The sequence below is a fragment of the Hemicordylus capensis genome, chromosome 13, assembly GCF_027244095.1.
Source record: "Hemicordylus capensis ecotype Gifberg chromosome 13, rHemCap1.1.pri, whole genome shotgun sequence".
Lineage (NCBI taxonomy): Eukaryota > Metazoa > Chordata > Lepidosauria > Squamata > Cordylidae > Hemicordylus > Hemicordylus capensis.
In genome coordinates this window covers 4,770,144-4,786,546 of record NC_069669.1, presented here as the reverse complement: position 1 = coordinate 4,786,546, position 16,403 = coordinate 4,770,144, and the positions used below count along the sequence as shown (strand labels likewise).

General features: G+C 46.2%; 2 protein-coding genes and 1 long non-coding RNA gene across 10 annotated transcripts in view; 2 read left to right on the top strand and 1 right to left on the bottom strand.

The window, feature by feature from the left end:
• Positions 1-7,941, top strand: part of ZC3H7A (zinc finger CCCH-type containing 7A) — a 29,698-nt gene extending 21,757 nt beyond the window's left edge. For all 5 annotated transcript variants that reach the window (XM_053276902.1, XM_053276900.1, XM_053276899.1 and 2 more), the window contains 6 exons: positions 910-1,043; positions 2,023-2,128; positions 3,262-3,370; positions 4,818-4,951; positions 5,844-6,007; positions 7,006-7,941. In XM_053276902.1, coding sequence (XP_053132877.1) covers positions 910-1,043; positions 2,023-2,128; positions 3,262-3,370; positions 4,818-4,951; positions 5,844-6,007; positions 7,006-7,195 — 837 coding nt within the window. In that variant the 3' untranslated portion in view covers positions 7,196-7,941. The remainder of the gene's footprint in view (positions 1-909; positions 1,044-2,022; positions 2,129-3,261; positions 3,371-4,817; positions 4,952-5,843; positions 6,008-7,005) is intronic.
• LOC128336773 (uncharacterized) lies at positions 2,297-4,930 on the bottom strand. Its single transcript, XR_008312077.1, has 2 exons — positions 4,797-4,930; positions 2,297-3,350 (listed from the first exon to the last, which is right to left on the bottom strand). It is a non-coding gene; the product is annotated as an uncharacterized LOC128336773 (long non-coding RNA).
• Positions 7,942-8,933: 992 nt separating the features above from the next.
• The window catches only part of TXNDC11 (thioredoxin domain containing 11), a 31,311-nt gene continuing 23,841 nt past the window's right edge, over positions 8,934-16,403 (top strand). Inside the window, exons 1-4 of one of the 4 annotated variants that reach the window (XM_053276905.1) lie at positions 8,934-9,617; positions 13,157-13,373; positions 14,114-14,211; positions 14,942-15,071. In XM_053276905.1, the coding sequence (XP_053132880.1) occupies positions 9,385-9,617; positions 13,157-13,373; positions 14,114-14,211; positions 14,942-15,071 (678 nt within the window). In that variant the 5' untranslated portion in view covers positions 8,934-9,384. Of the gene's footprint in view, positions 9,618-9,949; positions 9,969-11,311; positions 11,945-13,156; positions 13,374-14,113; positions 14,212-14,941; positions 15,072-16,403 lie in introns of those variants that run through there. The other 3 variants (XM_053276907.1, XM_053276906.1, XM_053276908.1) reach the window with 3 other exon arrangements.

Sequence of the window (16,403 nt, the reverse complement as noted above, 5' to 3'; positions counted from 1 at the left end):
TGTAGAGTGCATTACAGTAGTCAAGCCTGGAGGTTACCAGCATATGAACTATGCTTTTAAGGTTATTTACCTCCAGGAATAGGTGTAGCTGACTTATCAGCCAAAGCTGATAAAAAGCACCCTGACACCTGCCTCCCCACAGTCAGTACCTCCATCTTATTTGGATTTAATTTCAGTGTATCCCTCATTCAGCCCATTACCATCTTCAGGCAGGCATTTAGGAATGTTATGCCATTACCTGATGAAGCTGATGTGGAGAAATAGATTTGGGTGTCATCAGCATAACACCTCGCACCAAATTTCCCGATGATCTCTCCCAGTGGTTTCATGTAGATGTTGGAGCATTGGAGACAATATGGAGCCTTGTGGAACTCCATACATTTATTCCTGCTTTGCAGAGCAACAGTCTCCAAGCGACATCATCTAGAATCTGCCAGAGAAGTAGGAATGGAAGCACTATAAAACAGTGCCACCCAATCCCAACTCCCTCAGGTGACCCAGAAGGATACCATGGTTGATGGTACTGAAAGCCGCCAAGAGATCCAAAAGGATTGAGTCACACTACCTCTCAATACCCAACTGGAGACCATCAGGCTGACCAAGGCAGTCTCCCCATAGCCTGCCCGAAAGCCAGTTTGAAATGGGTCTAGATAATTTACTCATGTTTTCAGGTGAAACTGAATTTACACCAAGATTTTTTTTAAAGGTGATTAGAGTAGTTGACCCATCCAGAGCCTGAATGACAGGAGCAAACTCATGGGTGGTGGTGATTTCCTTGCTGACTGGATATTTATTTGATTGATTGATTGATTGATTTCTATACCGCCCTTCCAAAAATGGCTCAGGGTGGTTTGCATTGAGTAGAACTCTTCTGTATACCTAAACTTGTGTGTGTGCTTCTCTTTCAAGGTTCTCAGCAACCAAGTGAAGCCTGGGTCTCTGAAGCTGAATATGAAGTTTGTGTGTGCTCAGTGCAGGAGAAATGGCCAAGTTATTGAGCCGGACAAAAATAAAAAATACTGTAGTGCAAAAGCAAGGCATCCGTAAGTTTTACATGGCTCTGTCCTGCCTTACAAAAGGTGCTATTTGTGCACATGTCAGAGTGTCCTTGTCTCTTTCCTTAGGAGGACTAGCTAGGTGGGGAAATGTGTCTCATGTGGGGTTTCAAGAAATGTTATCAAATGACAATTGTTCTTTGTTTGCCAGGTCAGTCTTCTGCTCACTGGCTAGTCTTTTAGTGTTGCTAACCCCAAATGCTTAAAATGGTAACATATAGTATGTATTGAGTTCTGAAAGTACAATAAACTGATAGTTTGCCTTTCTGGACCTAGAAGTCAATAACTCTTAACTAGAATGCAAAAAGAATAGCCATTGGTATGAACTGTCCTGTCTCTTTTTAAATGCACCAGTGTGTTGAGAATTTTTCTCATCAGAAATTGATGGATAATATTACTAATTATCCCTGCTTATTCAGTTGATGGCACTCTCTTTCTGTCTCCTCTTTAACCAAATCCACATTGTGACTTTTTAATAGTGATGCTTCAGATACATTGGAGTATTTATGATGAAGTTGAATGATGATTATGTGGTTTATACCACATAATTCCGCCCCCTCTTTTTTCTCTCTCTTCCATTGGGAAGAGCTTTCTTGGAAGTTTATATGATAAGGTGGGATATAAACAATAAAGAACACTACAAAGGAAGAATATGATTGAAACGGGAAGTGGAAAACATATATCCAAAGCCCTGTGCAAGATTTTCTGCACAACCATGAGCTTAGAAATGTCTTTTAGGGGGACTTGGGATCTTGACAGTCTTTTGTTTATAACAAGGGGCTTTGGGGCTGCTTGATTCCATGGTGTATTGGGTGGTGTTCCCGCTTACGGTTTTTGTAACACATGATGACAACAATTAAGGCATCTGTTATAAGAACTAGCCGGGCGCCTTCCAGTGAGAGCTACTGTTTAGCAGAACCATACCATGCAACTTGAGGAGTTATTTCTTGGGCTCTGTCCTCTTCAGGTGGACCAAAGATCGCCGAGTGGTGTTGGTGATGTCCAATGAGCGCAAGAAGTGGATGACGATTCGCCCCCTTCCCACCAAGAAGCAAGTGCCTTTGCAGTTTGATGTGAGCATGTCTTTAACCTCGGTGTGTGTGTGTGTGTGTGTGGTGGCGGCGGCGGCGGGGGGGGTGAGTGCATGAGTGTGTACTTGGTGGTTTTAAGGGACAAAAAAAACCCCTAGTAGTCATTTCTTACTCTAATTGAAGATTTCAATTAGAAATCTTACTCTAAAGAAAGATTTCATCTTTATTTATTAATTACACTTGTATACCATCCCATCCAACAGCTCTGGGCAGTGCACAATAAATAAAAAACAAACACCATTTAAAACTAAAACAATTCAAAACCAATTAAAAATATTTTAAGAACAATTTAAAAACCTTGGAAGGCCAGACCAAACAAGTAAATGTTTAGGGCTTTCTTAAAGGTTAGGTTGAGCTCTCACGTTAAACAATGAGCCCAAACTACAGATATCTGCTGAGAGTGCATTCCACAGGCCTTGAACAATTTGTACTATCTTGTACTTTTACTCTAAAATGCTTCACAGCTGTGAGCATTTAAATTTTTAAAAGTGTGTTTATAACTTTGTTTAAAAGAGGAACAAGCTTGACTTGCGTATTTTGCTGCTCTTTTGCAAGATTATGTTCTACAAATATTATTGGCTGATGCAATATTATTGGCTGATGACATATGATCATTGGACTCCAGATTAGAAGGGCTGCAGGTTTTTCATTTGAAGGGAAAGAGGTTTAGTGCACTTACATCCCAGTCTTTGTCCAAGGAGCTCAAGGTGGGGATGGGGTCGGGGTCCCCTTTTTATCTTCTCGTCAAACTTGTGAGGTCAGTTAGGCTGAGTGTCAACTAATCCCTGGCTTCTCAGTGAGCTTTGTGGCAGAGTGGGGAATTTGAACCCAGGTCTTCCCAATACTAGTTTAGCACTTTAACCACAACATCACACTGATTCACTTCAGATTGTAATGGAATAATCTGCACTTTAGTACAGGCAAGTTTGCGTAAGAGAGAACATGCAACTTGGCTTCGTGTAGCCAGTGGGTGATCCTCTAATAAAAGAATCTTGTGCTTGCACTAGGCCTGTCATTTTTACAACTGCTGTACATGCTTCTTCAGCTCCATGCTATTTAAGTGAATGGACATCAAATTACTCCTCCGCTTATCTGACACTTTCTTTCTTCTTTAGCTATGCAATCATATTGCATCAGGCAAGAAATGTCAGTATGTTGGGAACTGCTCCTTTGCTCACAGTCCCGAAGAGCGAGAAATGTGGACCTATATGAAAGAGAATGGTAGTAAGTAAACTTTGAAAGATGCAAGGAAGTGTACCACAAATCTCTTGATCTGCCTTCAAACATGTCTAGGACTGTGCTGAAGGGGAGGGGCTTGATAACCCGTCACGTAAGGATGCCCTCCCCATACCAAGGAAAATGAAATCTGATCCCACACAGAGCATCTGTGCGCTAGTGCACTCAGCCCCCCCCGCTCACTCGTTCCTCCCACCCGCTCACCACTCAGCCGTTCATCACACACACACACACTCTCTCTCTCTCTTGCCCGGCAGCTGCAGGTCTGGAGTCGCACTGGGGCCCATTCAACGTGCCATTTGGCCAGCAGGGGGGCCTGGAGAAGGAGGCTACTCTGCCCTCTCCACTGCCTGTTTGGCCGGTCTCTTTGCAAGGAGGACAGCCATGGTCAGGCTGCCTGCCCACCGCTTTCTCTCTCCACCCAGCTAGCCACTGTCAGCTGGCCACTGTTTTTTGCAGCTGGCCACTGCTTTCTCCCACCCCACCTGCTGCCACTTTCCTCTCCCCCTCCCTGGCCACTCGCGAACTCTTGCAAGAGCTGCCATGCATGGGATTAGCCATGGGTACGTCTTAGAGAATTGATAGATAGATAGATATGACAGAAATTTTCATTAATGTGCTGGCAAAAGGGAAGTAAAAGAATAGCTTGAATTTGTACGACTTCTACTTCAAACATTGTGAATTTTATTGAATAATGACCATATATGATAAACTTGTATCATAGTAGATTTGAATCTGAGAAAGATCCTTTGCTTTTCTTGGGCATTATGTTGTGTTTGAATTACTGATCTGATTACTGAGTGTTAAAAATCTGAGAATAGCAGTTAAAATACAAAGATGATATTCAGAATTTCTTCTAATAGATTAAAAAAAATTAAGCCTTTCCCCCAAGCACATTCCAGTGTTTTAAAAAAGTGTTTAGCTCATTTTAAGTGACAGGATTGTTCATGCAAAATTTGGTATCTGTAGGTAATCGGCAAGTATGATATTCAGAATTTCTTCAAGAAACTACAAAACACATTATTTAAATTTTCACTGAGCATATTGTGTTGTGAAAAGTAGTGCATTCGGCTAGTTTCAGTGGCAAGATTGTCTTTGCAAAAATTTGGTATCTGCACGTGATTGGGAAGTATGACTTTTTTGCACAAACTCATTCTTTAAAATATATAATAGATTCGTTATAGCAGGGGTTCTCCAAGCTGGACTACAACTCCCATCATCCACAGTGTAGTCCAACAACATCTGGAGAGCCAAGTTTGAGAACCTCCGCTATAAAAAATAATCTGTTGCATGCCAGCAGCCATATTGCATTCAAGACGATAAAGCTGTTGACCTTGTTCCTTTATGATACTGCAGTTTAAATATCAGCCTATGCAAATTATTTGTTCTTATCTTAGTTGCTGGAGACTTATACCAGCTTCTCTTCTCCTTTTAGTTCAAGACATGGAGCAGCTCTATGAAATGTGGCTGAAGAGCCAAAAGCCAGAAAAGGGGGAGGATCCAGCGACTCAAGCCAACAAGGAAAATGGGAAGCAGATTCACATGCCAACAGATTATGCTGAAGTTACTGTAAGTCACAAAGGCTCAGCTGTTCTCCTGGCTTCTCTCTCGGTGCTACTTTAAGGGCTGGGTTGGTGTCTAGGTCTCAGGAAGTTGGAGGAACTGAAAAGAGAAGAATGAAATCCCTCTGATCCCTTCCTGTCAGGATAGAGATCTGCACAGTCAGCTGGCCCAGGACCTGCTCCTGCAGATACTCTGCAGAAATGGAGACAAGTCTGGCCTGGAGCACAACTGTGCTAATGTCCGACTTTGCTTCATTTGCTCTGACTGTGCTCTGTATTTCTTTAGCACCCTCATAGTTTTACCTGACTCTACTAATGTCTGGCTTTGCTTTACTCTAGGCTGTGCTCTGTAGTTTCTCCTTAAACCAACCTTATTTCACCCAACTAGTCTGCCTAACCGAGCACAATCCAGTTAAGCCTGTTGATTTGTGTAAGCTCTTTCCTGGCATTTTTGGCAAATTGTCCAGCAAAGAGCCTTCCCCACCAACCTAGTCGCTGCTGAAATTTGCATTTCTTGATACCACTTCTGCTGAAATTAGCAAAGTGATAAGTAGACTGAGTTCCTGAAGGAGGGTGTGCGGAAAGAGAATGTCTGAAGAGTCTTCAGTTATTCACTTAGCTGACACACATACCTCTGGGGGTTCCTGTCTCTCACCTGGCGTTCAAAGAGTCTTCTCTCCAAGCCCAGTATGTAAGCAGGGGGCAACGTACTGTGGAGGTTGGGCAGTGCGACTGTGCCAAGACAACCTAGGAGCTTCATCAAGGAAAGCAAAACATCTGTTCCCTCCTTTTACCCAGTTTTTATACATGTGTTGAAAACAAAGGAAAGATTGAGAAAAAGCAGCAAAATGTTGGGCTCTGCCTAGCCTGTTGTTCCTTGTCTGTTTGTGGCGTTCCAGGTGGATTTCCATTGCTGGATGTGTGGGAAGAACTGCAACAGCGAGAGGCAATGGCAAGGCCACATCTCCTCGGAAAAGCACAAAGAGAAAGTATTCCATACAGAAGATGACCAGAACTGCTGGCAGCATCGCTTCCCAACAGGCTATTTCAGCATTTGCGATAGGTATGGACCTTCTGCCACCTCCGTCCTTGTTTTCCTAGGACTTTGGCTCTCAAACTTGGGTCCCCAGAAGTTGTTGTTGGACTACAACTCCTATCATCCCCAGCCACCATGGTCCCCAGACAAAGCACTCCCAAGTTGGAGACACCCACCCACCCCCGCCATCCAAGTCAGGAAATTTCAGCTGTCAAGCTGGGATTCCTGCAGCTCCACAGCACAATATAGGCACAATCATTTAATTCATTTGGGCATTGTTTAGGCATCTTCCTGCAAAGCTGAGCTTCTTCTGTTGTGAGAGTCTCTTATTTGTCGCTACTGTATTTTGTACCTGAGATAACACCTTTGCAAGCAGCCTGTGGAATGCAGCATCTCACGCACAACGTACAACAGGTGCCCATAACACTCTTGCTGTACCACCCACACCTTTGCCTTTATCACTTGGTGAGCTTTTTAGTTGTTAGAATATTATGCTTGAACAGTTCAGAGGCTGAGCACCCCTTTGTGATCAAATTGCCGCATGCAAGGACTCCTCTAAAGGCTTAGCTAAAATCAGTCAGGCTCCCCCTTCTCCCTGCACCAGCATCCTGCCCTATTTGCAGTACTTGCAGGGTCTTTCTGGAAGGCCTGTTGCTCTCATCCTTCTCAATATCAGAGGAGACTTCTACCCAGGTTTATTCAGTTAAGCTGGCAAACTGTAGTACAGGTACTTCCCAACCTCTGGGAAGGTTTCCCCCCCTTCCCTCTTCTGCCTTGTATTTATCGGAGGATGGGGAAAGGGCCTACAAGTGGATGAGGCTACATGCACCCAGACTACTCAGGTATGTCTAATAGATGGCATGCAGTCCTTTCCCTCCTAATAACCTGTTGAATAAAGAACAGGTTTCATTGCAGCTGAGATTCCCAGGGATTTAGCGCATGCAGGGTCCTCATGCTTCTCTCCCCCACCATTACATGTTTGCCGACTTTGACTCTACTTTGCCCTTTGTTCTTTTTTAAAACAGGTATATGGCTGGTACGTGTGTGGAGGGAAACAACTGTAAATTTGCACATGGACCAGCTGAGCTCCGTGAATGGGAAGAGCGGAGACATGTTCTAAGAATGAAACTCAGCAAAGCCAGAAAAGACCACTTGATTGCTCCGAATGATAATGACTTTGGAAAATATAGTTTTTTGTTTAAAGATTTAAACTAACACTATAACAATGCATTTGTGTTGCCAGATGGAAGCATAAAATCAGAATTTGACAATAATCAAAAGCATGTGACCGAAGCTGCAGATTTTCTGCTTTTATTGGCCTGTCTTGTTCCTCCTGAAGAACAAAATGTAGTAGATGTGTAGCGAGGGGGGGAGTCAGCAGGTCTGTCTGTGCTCTCATGAAACAGAATGGTGAAGTCCTAATAAAAACACAGCCTGAAGTCTTAATGTGCGTATTCACCTTCTGTTGGACAGAAGAAAGTTGGAAAATAGCAGGAGGGGGGTGTTGTGATGTCTGGGGAGCCTCTAGCGTTGGTCCTTCAGCTGAAACTTTTTATGGTAAGCTTCTTAAGAACAGATGCCTCAGGCTCAAGAAAATGATGGATGGAAATTCTTCAGATGTTTTAATGGAGAGGATTTGTTTAAAACAAGTTTGCTATTTATCTCTATGTAGGTTGCTTAATAAAAGAATTTTCTTATTAAAAAAGATTTTAAGCAAAATAACCATTTAACTACAATATATGTTGAATGGGGTATTTTTCTCTATTTGTATGTTTCAATATAATTTACTGAAAAGGATCTTGGAAGAAAGACACGTATTACTTTTTGAAAATCAAGTAGTTTAAAAATTTGTTTCTTGATCTTTGCTGTTTAAATGATGATTTTGAAAGATTCCACTTGTATGTCAGTATTGTGTATTGTATGGACCAATATTGCCTGTAATAAAGATAACTTTACATAAAGATTTTCCCCCCAAACATATCTTCAGATTTCTGAAGGATCATCAATACTTGTCCTACAGTGATAAATAAGGCCAGCTACTCAAAGGTCCACAGAAACCTTCCTGGGAAGATATAGCTTCAGGTTGTCCATAACCAGAGTGTGAGCTGCTTTCGCCATGCTTCAATTGCTTCCAGAAATGACTTGGATGTTGCTGTAATGACTTTTAAGTGTTACTTGCCTTCAGAGGGCTGTAGGCTATAAGCCCCAAATAGAATTAATTCTTAGCTAAAGTGTTAGTGTCTCTCCCATTCAAATGCAGCCAGGGTGGACCCTGCTTAGTTAGGGGAACAAATTCACTCCCTGGCAGTATCTGCAAGATAGGGCTGAGAGAGATTCCTGCCTGTAACCTTGGAGAAGCTGCTGCCAGTCTGTGCAGAGTAGGCAATACTGAGCTAGATGGACCCAGAGGTCTGACCCCAATATATGGCAGCTTCCGATGCTCCTATGAACTGACTGGCAACAGCTCTCCATATTAATCCCAGATGGGTCTTCAGGCCGGCCTGAAGGAGCTTCTAGGGACTGAACCTGGGACCTCCTGCATGCAAAGCAGGTAGCTTACCACAGAGCTACACCCCATCCCACAGAACAACTATTTATTTACCCCTTTTCAACAAAAGTCCTCAAAGCAGTTTACACAAATAAGATGATCCCTTCCCCAAAAGTCTAAAAAGGAACACAAGGTGGACACCCAGCAACTGCCACGGGAGGGATGCTGTGCTGGGCGTGGATAGGAGTTAGTTGCTCTCCGTTTGCTAAATGTAAGAGAACCCCCACTTTAAGAGGTGCCTCTTTGCTCTAAGCTCCCCCACCCCCAAGAGCAGTGCAGGAAGGCAATAGCCCTCCCCGGTTGATCGTACATAGATCCCTGTAGTACGACGACTTCATAAAGAGTTTTTAAGACCTAGATATGCCTTTCCGCTGCCTCCGCACAGTCGCCGGGGCGACGAGCCGCTGGAAGAGGGCGTCCTTCAGCTCCCTCTGGAAGCCAGTGGCAGTGCGTTCTGCAAGCCAGGCTTGCCTTGGCCCTGCCAGGGGTTTTTCTTCCGAGTCTGCAGTGCAGCCTCAACCTCTAGCGCGCGCGAGAGAAAAGCAGACAGGCTGAGTCGGAGACGCCTCCGCCCGGGTCTTTCCCCCGCCGGGCCGGGCTTCTCGTCGCGTCCTGCCCCCGCCGCCCTGTCGCGCCGCCGCCGCCGCTTTCTCCTTCTCCTGCCGGCGAGCTGGGCTGTCCCTCCCGCGCCCGTCTAAGGAGGCCGCCGCCAGAGGGCGGGCCGGGGTAGGCCGCGCGGGCGGCGGGGCCTGGCTGGGCCGGCCAGCAGACAGACGTGGCGGCTCCCGGTTCGTGGCCGGCCCTGAGGCGGCGCCCTGCAGGGCGGGCAGGCCGAGCCGGGCCCGGCCGGGAGGGGATGTCGGCCTGCGGAGGCCCCGTCCTCGCCGCCGCCGCCTCCCCGCCGCCACCCCTGGCCTCGTCCTCGTCGGCGGCAGTGCCCGTAGCGCCTCCCCCTGCTGCCGCCGCCGCTGCTCCCGCCCAGGGCTGGCTGGGCGCTTCTTCCCGCATGGCCCGGAGGCCGGAGGTGCTGTGCGGCGCGGCGGTGGTGCTGGGCTGCGCCTTCCTCGCCGCCCTCAAAGTCACCTGCAGGTAGGGAGGGGAGGGGGGCAGCAGGGCCTGGCCTGGCCTGGGGGGGGCAGAGAGGGGAGCGGCAGCCGCCGCGGGGTGGGGGCCTCGCCGGGACGGGCCCCCCCGCGCCTCCAGGAGCAGCCCCCCACCCCGCCCCCCGGAGTCCTGAATGGGGCTGGCTCCCGAGTCAAGGGGGCTGGGGGTGGGAGCCAGGCCGCGCGACCCCGGGCTTGCGTATTCGAGAGTAAGCCCCCCCACCCCCGGGGATGCATAGGGCTGGCTCCCGAGCCAAGGGGGGTGGCGCGGGGGTGGGGTGGGATGGGATTGCAGCCTGGCTCTTTACTCCTGGTGTGAGGAGGAAGTCCCATTGAGGTGAGTGGGGCTGAGGAAAGCGGGGAGGATCATGCGAGGGTTGCCATCTCTGGGGATAAGAGGGGCTGAGCCCGTTTCCTCAAGAGTAAGTCTCCTGGAGGGACTGGCCCAGAGCCACCCAGCTAGTATTATGGGCTTAGTGGGGCTGCCTCTTAGCCAGCCTGCTTTGGGCTGCTCTGTAAATGTGGATGAGTTTTCCCCCCACCCCAGGTTCCCTCTCACTGTGTTCTTAACACAAGGGTGTGTGAAAAGGAGGGGATTTTCAGGGGGATGTAGTGGGGTGCGTCAGTGGATTGGATCTTCCCCCATCCAAGCAGCTGCTGCTTGAAAAATTGTTTCATGTTGGTAGTTCTTTGATGATCATCTTCCTCCATCTGATACACTGCCTCTGTACTTGGAGGCTCCATCATCATCATTATTATTAATTTGATTTCTACACCGCCCTTCCAAAAATGGCTCAGGGCGGTTTAAATGGCTCAGGGTGGTTTGACTTACACATTGACTTACCAGCTGTTGATAAATCTATCCTGCATTCATTTGTCTAATGGTTTATACGGACAAAAGAGTAACCCCTGCTAACTTGGCAAAGAGGCACCTTTTAACATGGTGATTCTCTTTATTTAGCAGGGGGAGAGTGACTGGCCCTCTCCACACCCAGAACAAGTACCTCCAGTGACTGTTGCTGGTGTCTATTTTATTTATTTATTTATTTATTTATTTATTTATTTATTTATTTATTTTTTTATTTATATACCGCCCTTCCAAAATGGCTCTTTATGTTTCTTTTTAGATTGTGAGCCCTTCGGGGACAGGTTTCCATCTTATTTGTTTGTTATTTCTCTGTGTAAACCGCCCTTAGCCATTTTTGGAAGGGCGGTATAGAAATCGAATACATAAATAATAAGTACCAAAGGTTCATGTCAGACCAAAGGCCCTTGTCATCTGTTGTCCAGCCTCCTCTAGTGGCCAACCAAATGCCACAGCACAGGTTATCTAGTTGTTATTATCTCTTGTATGCTCAGTTGGTTGGATCTTCCTCCCCGTCCATATGTGAGCTGATTCATACATGAGCTTCAGGTGCTCGCTGTGGATCTGCCACTTATCTTGTGAATTTCTTGCTGGCAAGAGCTTTCCACCAGCTGTGTTTTGAGTCCTAGTCATTGGAGGTTTCAGTTGTTGAGTAAGGAGTGGGAATTCGTAAGGATGATGGCAATTCTTGAGACTCACTCCCTCTGTAACATCTGACAATAACAGAGTGCAGATCATTGCTTTGGTGTCTGTAAAACACGCAGTTGGTGTGTATTTGAAAGGACATATGGTAATGAGTCTCTTGAGTTTTCGTCTTAGCATTGCAATATATTGAGATGCATCTGCAATATGCCTTGGCCTGAGTGTTGCAAGCCTATCTCAAACTGATTACTAAGATGTGTTTTTATCCCATTTCTGCTTGACGAAGACTTCTGTGCAGTTTGAAAGCGTGTGTATTCCTACCCTAATGCAAAGTTGCTTTGCAAAGCATCGTCACTTGCCTGTCTTCCCCTAGTCTTGTGGGTAGCAAGCATGAATTGTCCCCTTTGCCAAGCAGGGTCCACCTTGGTTCGCATTTATTTATTTATTTATTTATTCATTCATTCATTCATTCATTCCTACATTTATATTCTGCTCTTCCTCTGAGGAGCCCAGAGTGGGGTACATAGTTATGTTTCTCCTCACAACAACCCTGTGACATAAACTATCAGATCTTCCCCTTAGGAGATGGGTCCGCTCTGGGAAGAGCACCTGCATGCAGAAGGCTCCAAGTTCCCTCTCTGGCATCTCCAGATAGGGCTGAGAGAGACTCCTGCCTGCGACCTGGGAGAAGCCGCTACCAGTCTGTGTAGACAATACTGAGCTAGATAGACCCATGGGCAACTGCCTGTGTTCTTATATTCCTATGTTCCTCCTTCGTGCCTTCCAAATCAGTACAGCTACCACAGGTGCATATGATGGTTGGGTGCCTTGACGATTAAGTGTTGTTGGAAAGTTTGCAATGTTCACTCAGGGTGGTTGCAAACCTTCTGTTCTTAAGGTGTACCTATAAAACCATTTGTATGTAATGCCCAAATGCAGCAAACATGTCTGCATGGTAAGCTGTACAGCAAATGCCCACTCAATAACAAGCATGCATTTGCCGCTGTGTAACGCAGGAGTTCTCAAGTATGGGTCCCAGATGGTGTTGACTACAACTCTCATCCTCCCCAGCCATAATGGGAGGACCCATGTTTGACAACTCTTGGCAGAAGGTACGAAGGGCCCTGGGTTTTGCTTCTGAGTGCCCCCAAAAGCAGTGTGTGGTAAGGGTGGGGCTGGCTGGCTGGGAGAGGTGACGAGAGGAACCATGTGAAAATCGTGGCAGTGTTTGAATTGGGTACTGTTTCCTTTGATGAATCATCTTTGCAGCAGGTATATTTGCTTTGTACAGGAATGGATTAAATAGGAGGGAAAACTACAACACATTCTGAAAGGGGTTCTGTAAAACCAAATTAACAGTAAGATGAGTAGAAACAGTCCATGAACAGAATATTCTGGACCAGGTGGTGTTGAAAATAACAACCATTAAGTGATACAATCATGTGTTTCTAATTGTCATGCAGCTTGAGCTTGGAAGCTTCTGTGGCAGGCTGAAATAAACCGAGAATCAAAACTGCACATCTCTCTCTCTCTCTCTCACTCCAAGCAGATGGGAGCTGCTGTGAGGCTGGGCCACCACAGATCGTATATGCACCTGTGACTTTTCAAGAACAATTCTGTATCTTCCGACTGTAATAGGAAAAGCATCCAAAAGACTGTATCCCATAAACTCTGCTCTCTAGTTTATCTCATACAGTCCAAAGCAAATTCAAGTTAAACCTGAATCCTTAAATATAGAATTGTCTTAGTCCAGTTACTTCAGTGGTGCAAAAGTAGGTTACATTCAAGTTGACTGGGTTACGGATTGGGCTGACATGTTTTTGTAGGGCTTCACAGTTGCAAAATATCTGGTGTTGCTTTGCATTGCAACCCCAGAGGAATATAGCCTTGCTTTCTTCTAGCTTTTGCTAACTAACCAAATGATACAAAGTGAAATTATGTTATACTTAACGTTGCTGGGTTGATGATACTTGATGGCCATGTGTCCCCTTCTCTTTTCATTTTTCTTGTCCTGCTAGCCGCGCAAAAGATGTGACGATGCCAGCAAAGCTTCCGGTTAACTTCTTCTCTGTAACGTCTCCAGTCCATGATCTTTTCCTTGGTCAGTTGGACCATGCAGAAGACATTCGCCAGGATTCGGAAATCTCACTGTTCTTTTTCTACGCTCCATGGTGTGGGCAGTCAGTGGCTGCAAAAGAAGAGATTGATAAAGTGGCCCGCAGTTTGGCAGACCAGGTAATGCGGAGTGGCAGGAATGCAGTTGCGGCTTTGAGTCCATTTCTCTCCTCGTAGGAAACTGCCTTATACCTAGTTAGACCATTGATCCATCTAGCTCAGGATTGTCTACACTGACTGGCAGCGGCTTCTCCAAGGTTGCAGGCAGGAGTCGCTCCCAGCCCTACCTGGAGATGTTGCCAGGGAGAGAAAATGGGACCTTCTGCATGCAAAGCAGATGATCCAAGGAATGAACTAAAATGAATGACAGGAAAACAGTGGCACACCAGCTGGTAACCTCCAGGTTGGACTACTGCAATGCGCTCTGTCTAGGGCTGCCTTTGTGTGTTTGGAAATTTCATTTAGTCCAAAATGTGGCAGCTAGATTGGTCTCAGGGGTATCCCAGAGAGACTGCATTATGCCTGTTCTTAAACAGTTGCTCTGGCTGTCGATATGTTTCTGAAATCCATTCTGGAGCAAGTTTTGGGAACTGCATCTTGTGTTATGTTAACATGGCTGTTGCACCTCAGATCAGATTCATAACTCCCCAAGGCAGCCTCTCCTCTGCACAGAAGTTCTGTCCAGGAGCTGGGGAAGGAGACCCAATGGCTGATGCCCACTGTTCCTGAAAGGGGAAATTTCAGGGGTTGCGCTTGTTCTTTTTGTAGCTTGCCAGTTTGGGCTCTGACCCTGAAACTCACCTATGCATGCCTCAGGCAGTGCTGTTCTGAATTATGCCAAAGCTTTATTTCCCCTGCAGGTGTTGTTTGTGGCCATCAACTGTTGGTGGAACCAGGGGAAATGCAGGAAACAGAAGCATTTCTTCTACTTTCCAGTCATATACTTGTACCACCAGAGGTAAGACTTTTTCTATTGCCTCTTGCCTCATATAGGCAGAGCTGTTTTCGAAAAGCTCACTGGAAAAAGTTTCCCAGATGAATAGAGCTCTCTCACAGAGTGCATCTTGCTGGCTTGGTTCCATAGAAACCTGATTTTTCAGAGCTTTTATTGTGCCTAGAAGTTGTTTGGACATTCTGCTGAGAATGGGCAGATCTCTGGGTACATTTAGCTCCTTTGACTAAATTCTTCCTGCTCATGTGTTAAGCTTTATGTGATAAGCTACTGAGATCAAGTGAAGCTTGATTTCCCCTTAAGGGTGATGCTGTCTCTGAAACACTGTATGAACTTTCTTATTTGTCAGTTGGCTGGTGGTGCGAAAATGAGATACTTCATTTTACACTGAATTGGGGAAATTTATGCTTGTGTGATACTTAAATTAAGGTTGCAGAGTACCTTTATGTAAGCACTTGCTTCGTAAAACATGGTGATCTGCGTCACAGCACATAAAGCAGGCATTCCTGATAATGGAATATGGCTTCTAATGCACAGTCTGCACAGATTAACTACTCGTGTTTGAGGCAGTGATGAAGTTGCGTTCACTGTTTAGATTAAGACAGTCTGTGTCCGACCATGCAGGCCTTTCAGGCCTCCTTTGAGCTTGGCCAGCTCAAGGCTGATCTTCACTAGCCTCGAGATTGCAATTAAGTTTCAACCTTTAACGTGCTGTGCTTGTGGCTTTTAATGCTAGCTTTGAGCCCATCGAATACAAAGGCCCGATGAATGCCGTTTACATTGAGAAATTTGTTCGCCGCGTGATGGCCCCACTGCTCTATATCTCATCTCGATCAAAGCTGCAGCAATTCCTCTCCAATTACGAGGTAACTTGAGTCGCCTTCCCCTGGTTTTGGCTGGCTGTTCTTTCAGTTACAGATGTACCACATTCTCTCAAGCACAGTGCTGTTTTCTCCCCCGCCCTCCCAAGCTTCCATGAACCTGGTATGCAACCGTGTGTTTGCACTGAGAGTCTAGTGACTGTCTTCCTTGTTGGTTTGCCCTGTTTCCTGCCCAGTAAAGGTCTGGCAAAAGATTCTTGTAGCTTCTCTGCAGTTAGGTTGAACCTGGGAAGCTGCCTTCTACCGAGTCAGACCCTTGGTCCATCTCGCTCAGTATTGTCTACCCAGAGTGGCAGCGGCTTCTCCAGGGTTGCAGGCAGGAGTCTCTCTCAGCCCTGTCTTAGAGATGCTGCCAGGGAGAGAACTTGGAAGCTTCCAAGAGCAGCTCTATCCATCTTACAGTGCTTACACATGTAGTCTCCCATTCATATGTAACCAAAGCAGACTCTGCTTAGCAAAGGGGACGAGTCATGCTTGCTACCATGCAAAAGAGCATCCAAGACAAAAGTGTGTGGTTTGAAAAATCCATTCAGAAGCCTAACTTCCCCTCCTGATGACCACAGATAAGCATTATAGCCTGGTCTAAAAGCATTCTTGTCCCTTTGTGACTAAAGCCAGGTGGGCTGGCCGACTTTGTTTACCGGCCTGTGGTATTTCTATCCTGCCTTATTGCCTGCCAGCCTCAAGGCAGATTACGATAAAGCAAAGAGCTGACACAATGGGTGAAGGACCATAGATGCAAGCCAATAAACGCAGTCAGATGAGCATATAAGCATTCAGAGAAAACCTACAGCAGCAGAGGGGCCATTAAAGGCATAGAGAGCATAACAGTGTGGGGCAGGGATCAAGGCAGAATGTCTAGGTCAGAGTAAGGGAGCAGGGAAGAGAGAGCAGGGAGTAACGGCAGGAAGGAGCCCCTTGCTAGGGGAACAGGTCTGGCACATGTCTGTATGTACGTACACACCTCAATAGCTGTTCTTTGGCTCTGCTTCTGTCTGTAGTTCCATGCCCTCACTTTGTAACCCTTCCCAGGGCCTGTAAGACACAAATTTCTGTGCCACTTCAATTGCTAAGCCAGCTGAAGCCCAGGTCAGTTATGAATCCACCAATATTTTTAGTTGTCTGCCTGTCAGCACGTACCTCTCTTAGTCATTAGGGCTGGCAAGAAAGCCAGAGGGGTGGCCCTTTGTCACCCTGGTGTAAGCATCAGAGTTCAGATTATGAGCAGGTGGAAGGACAAATGCATAGATGCCAATTTCTTAAGGCTTCTGTACAGTTCCACAGACTTTGCAGTCAGAGATGCTGTTTCCCCATCTT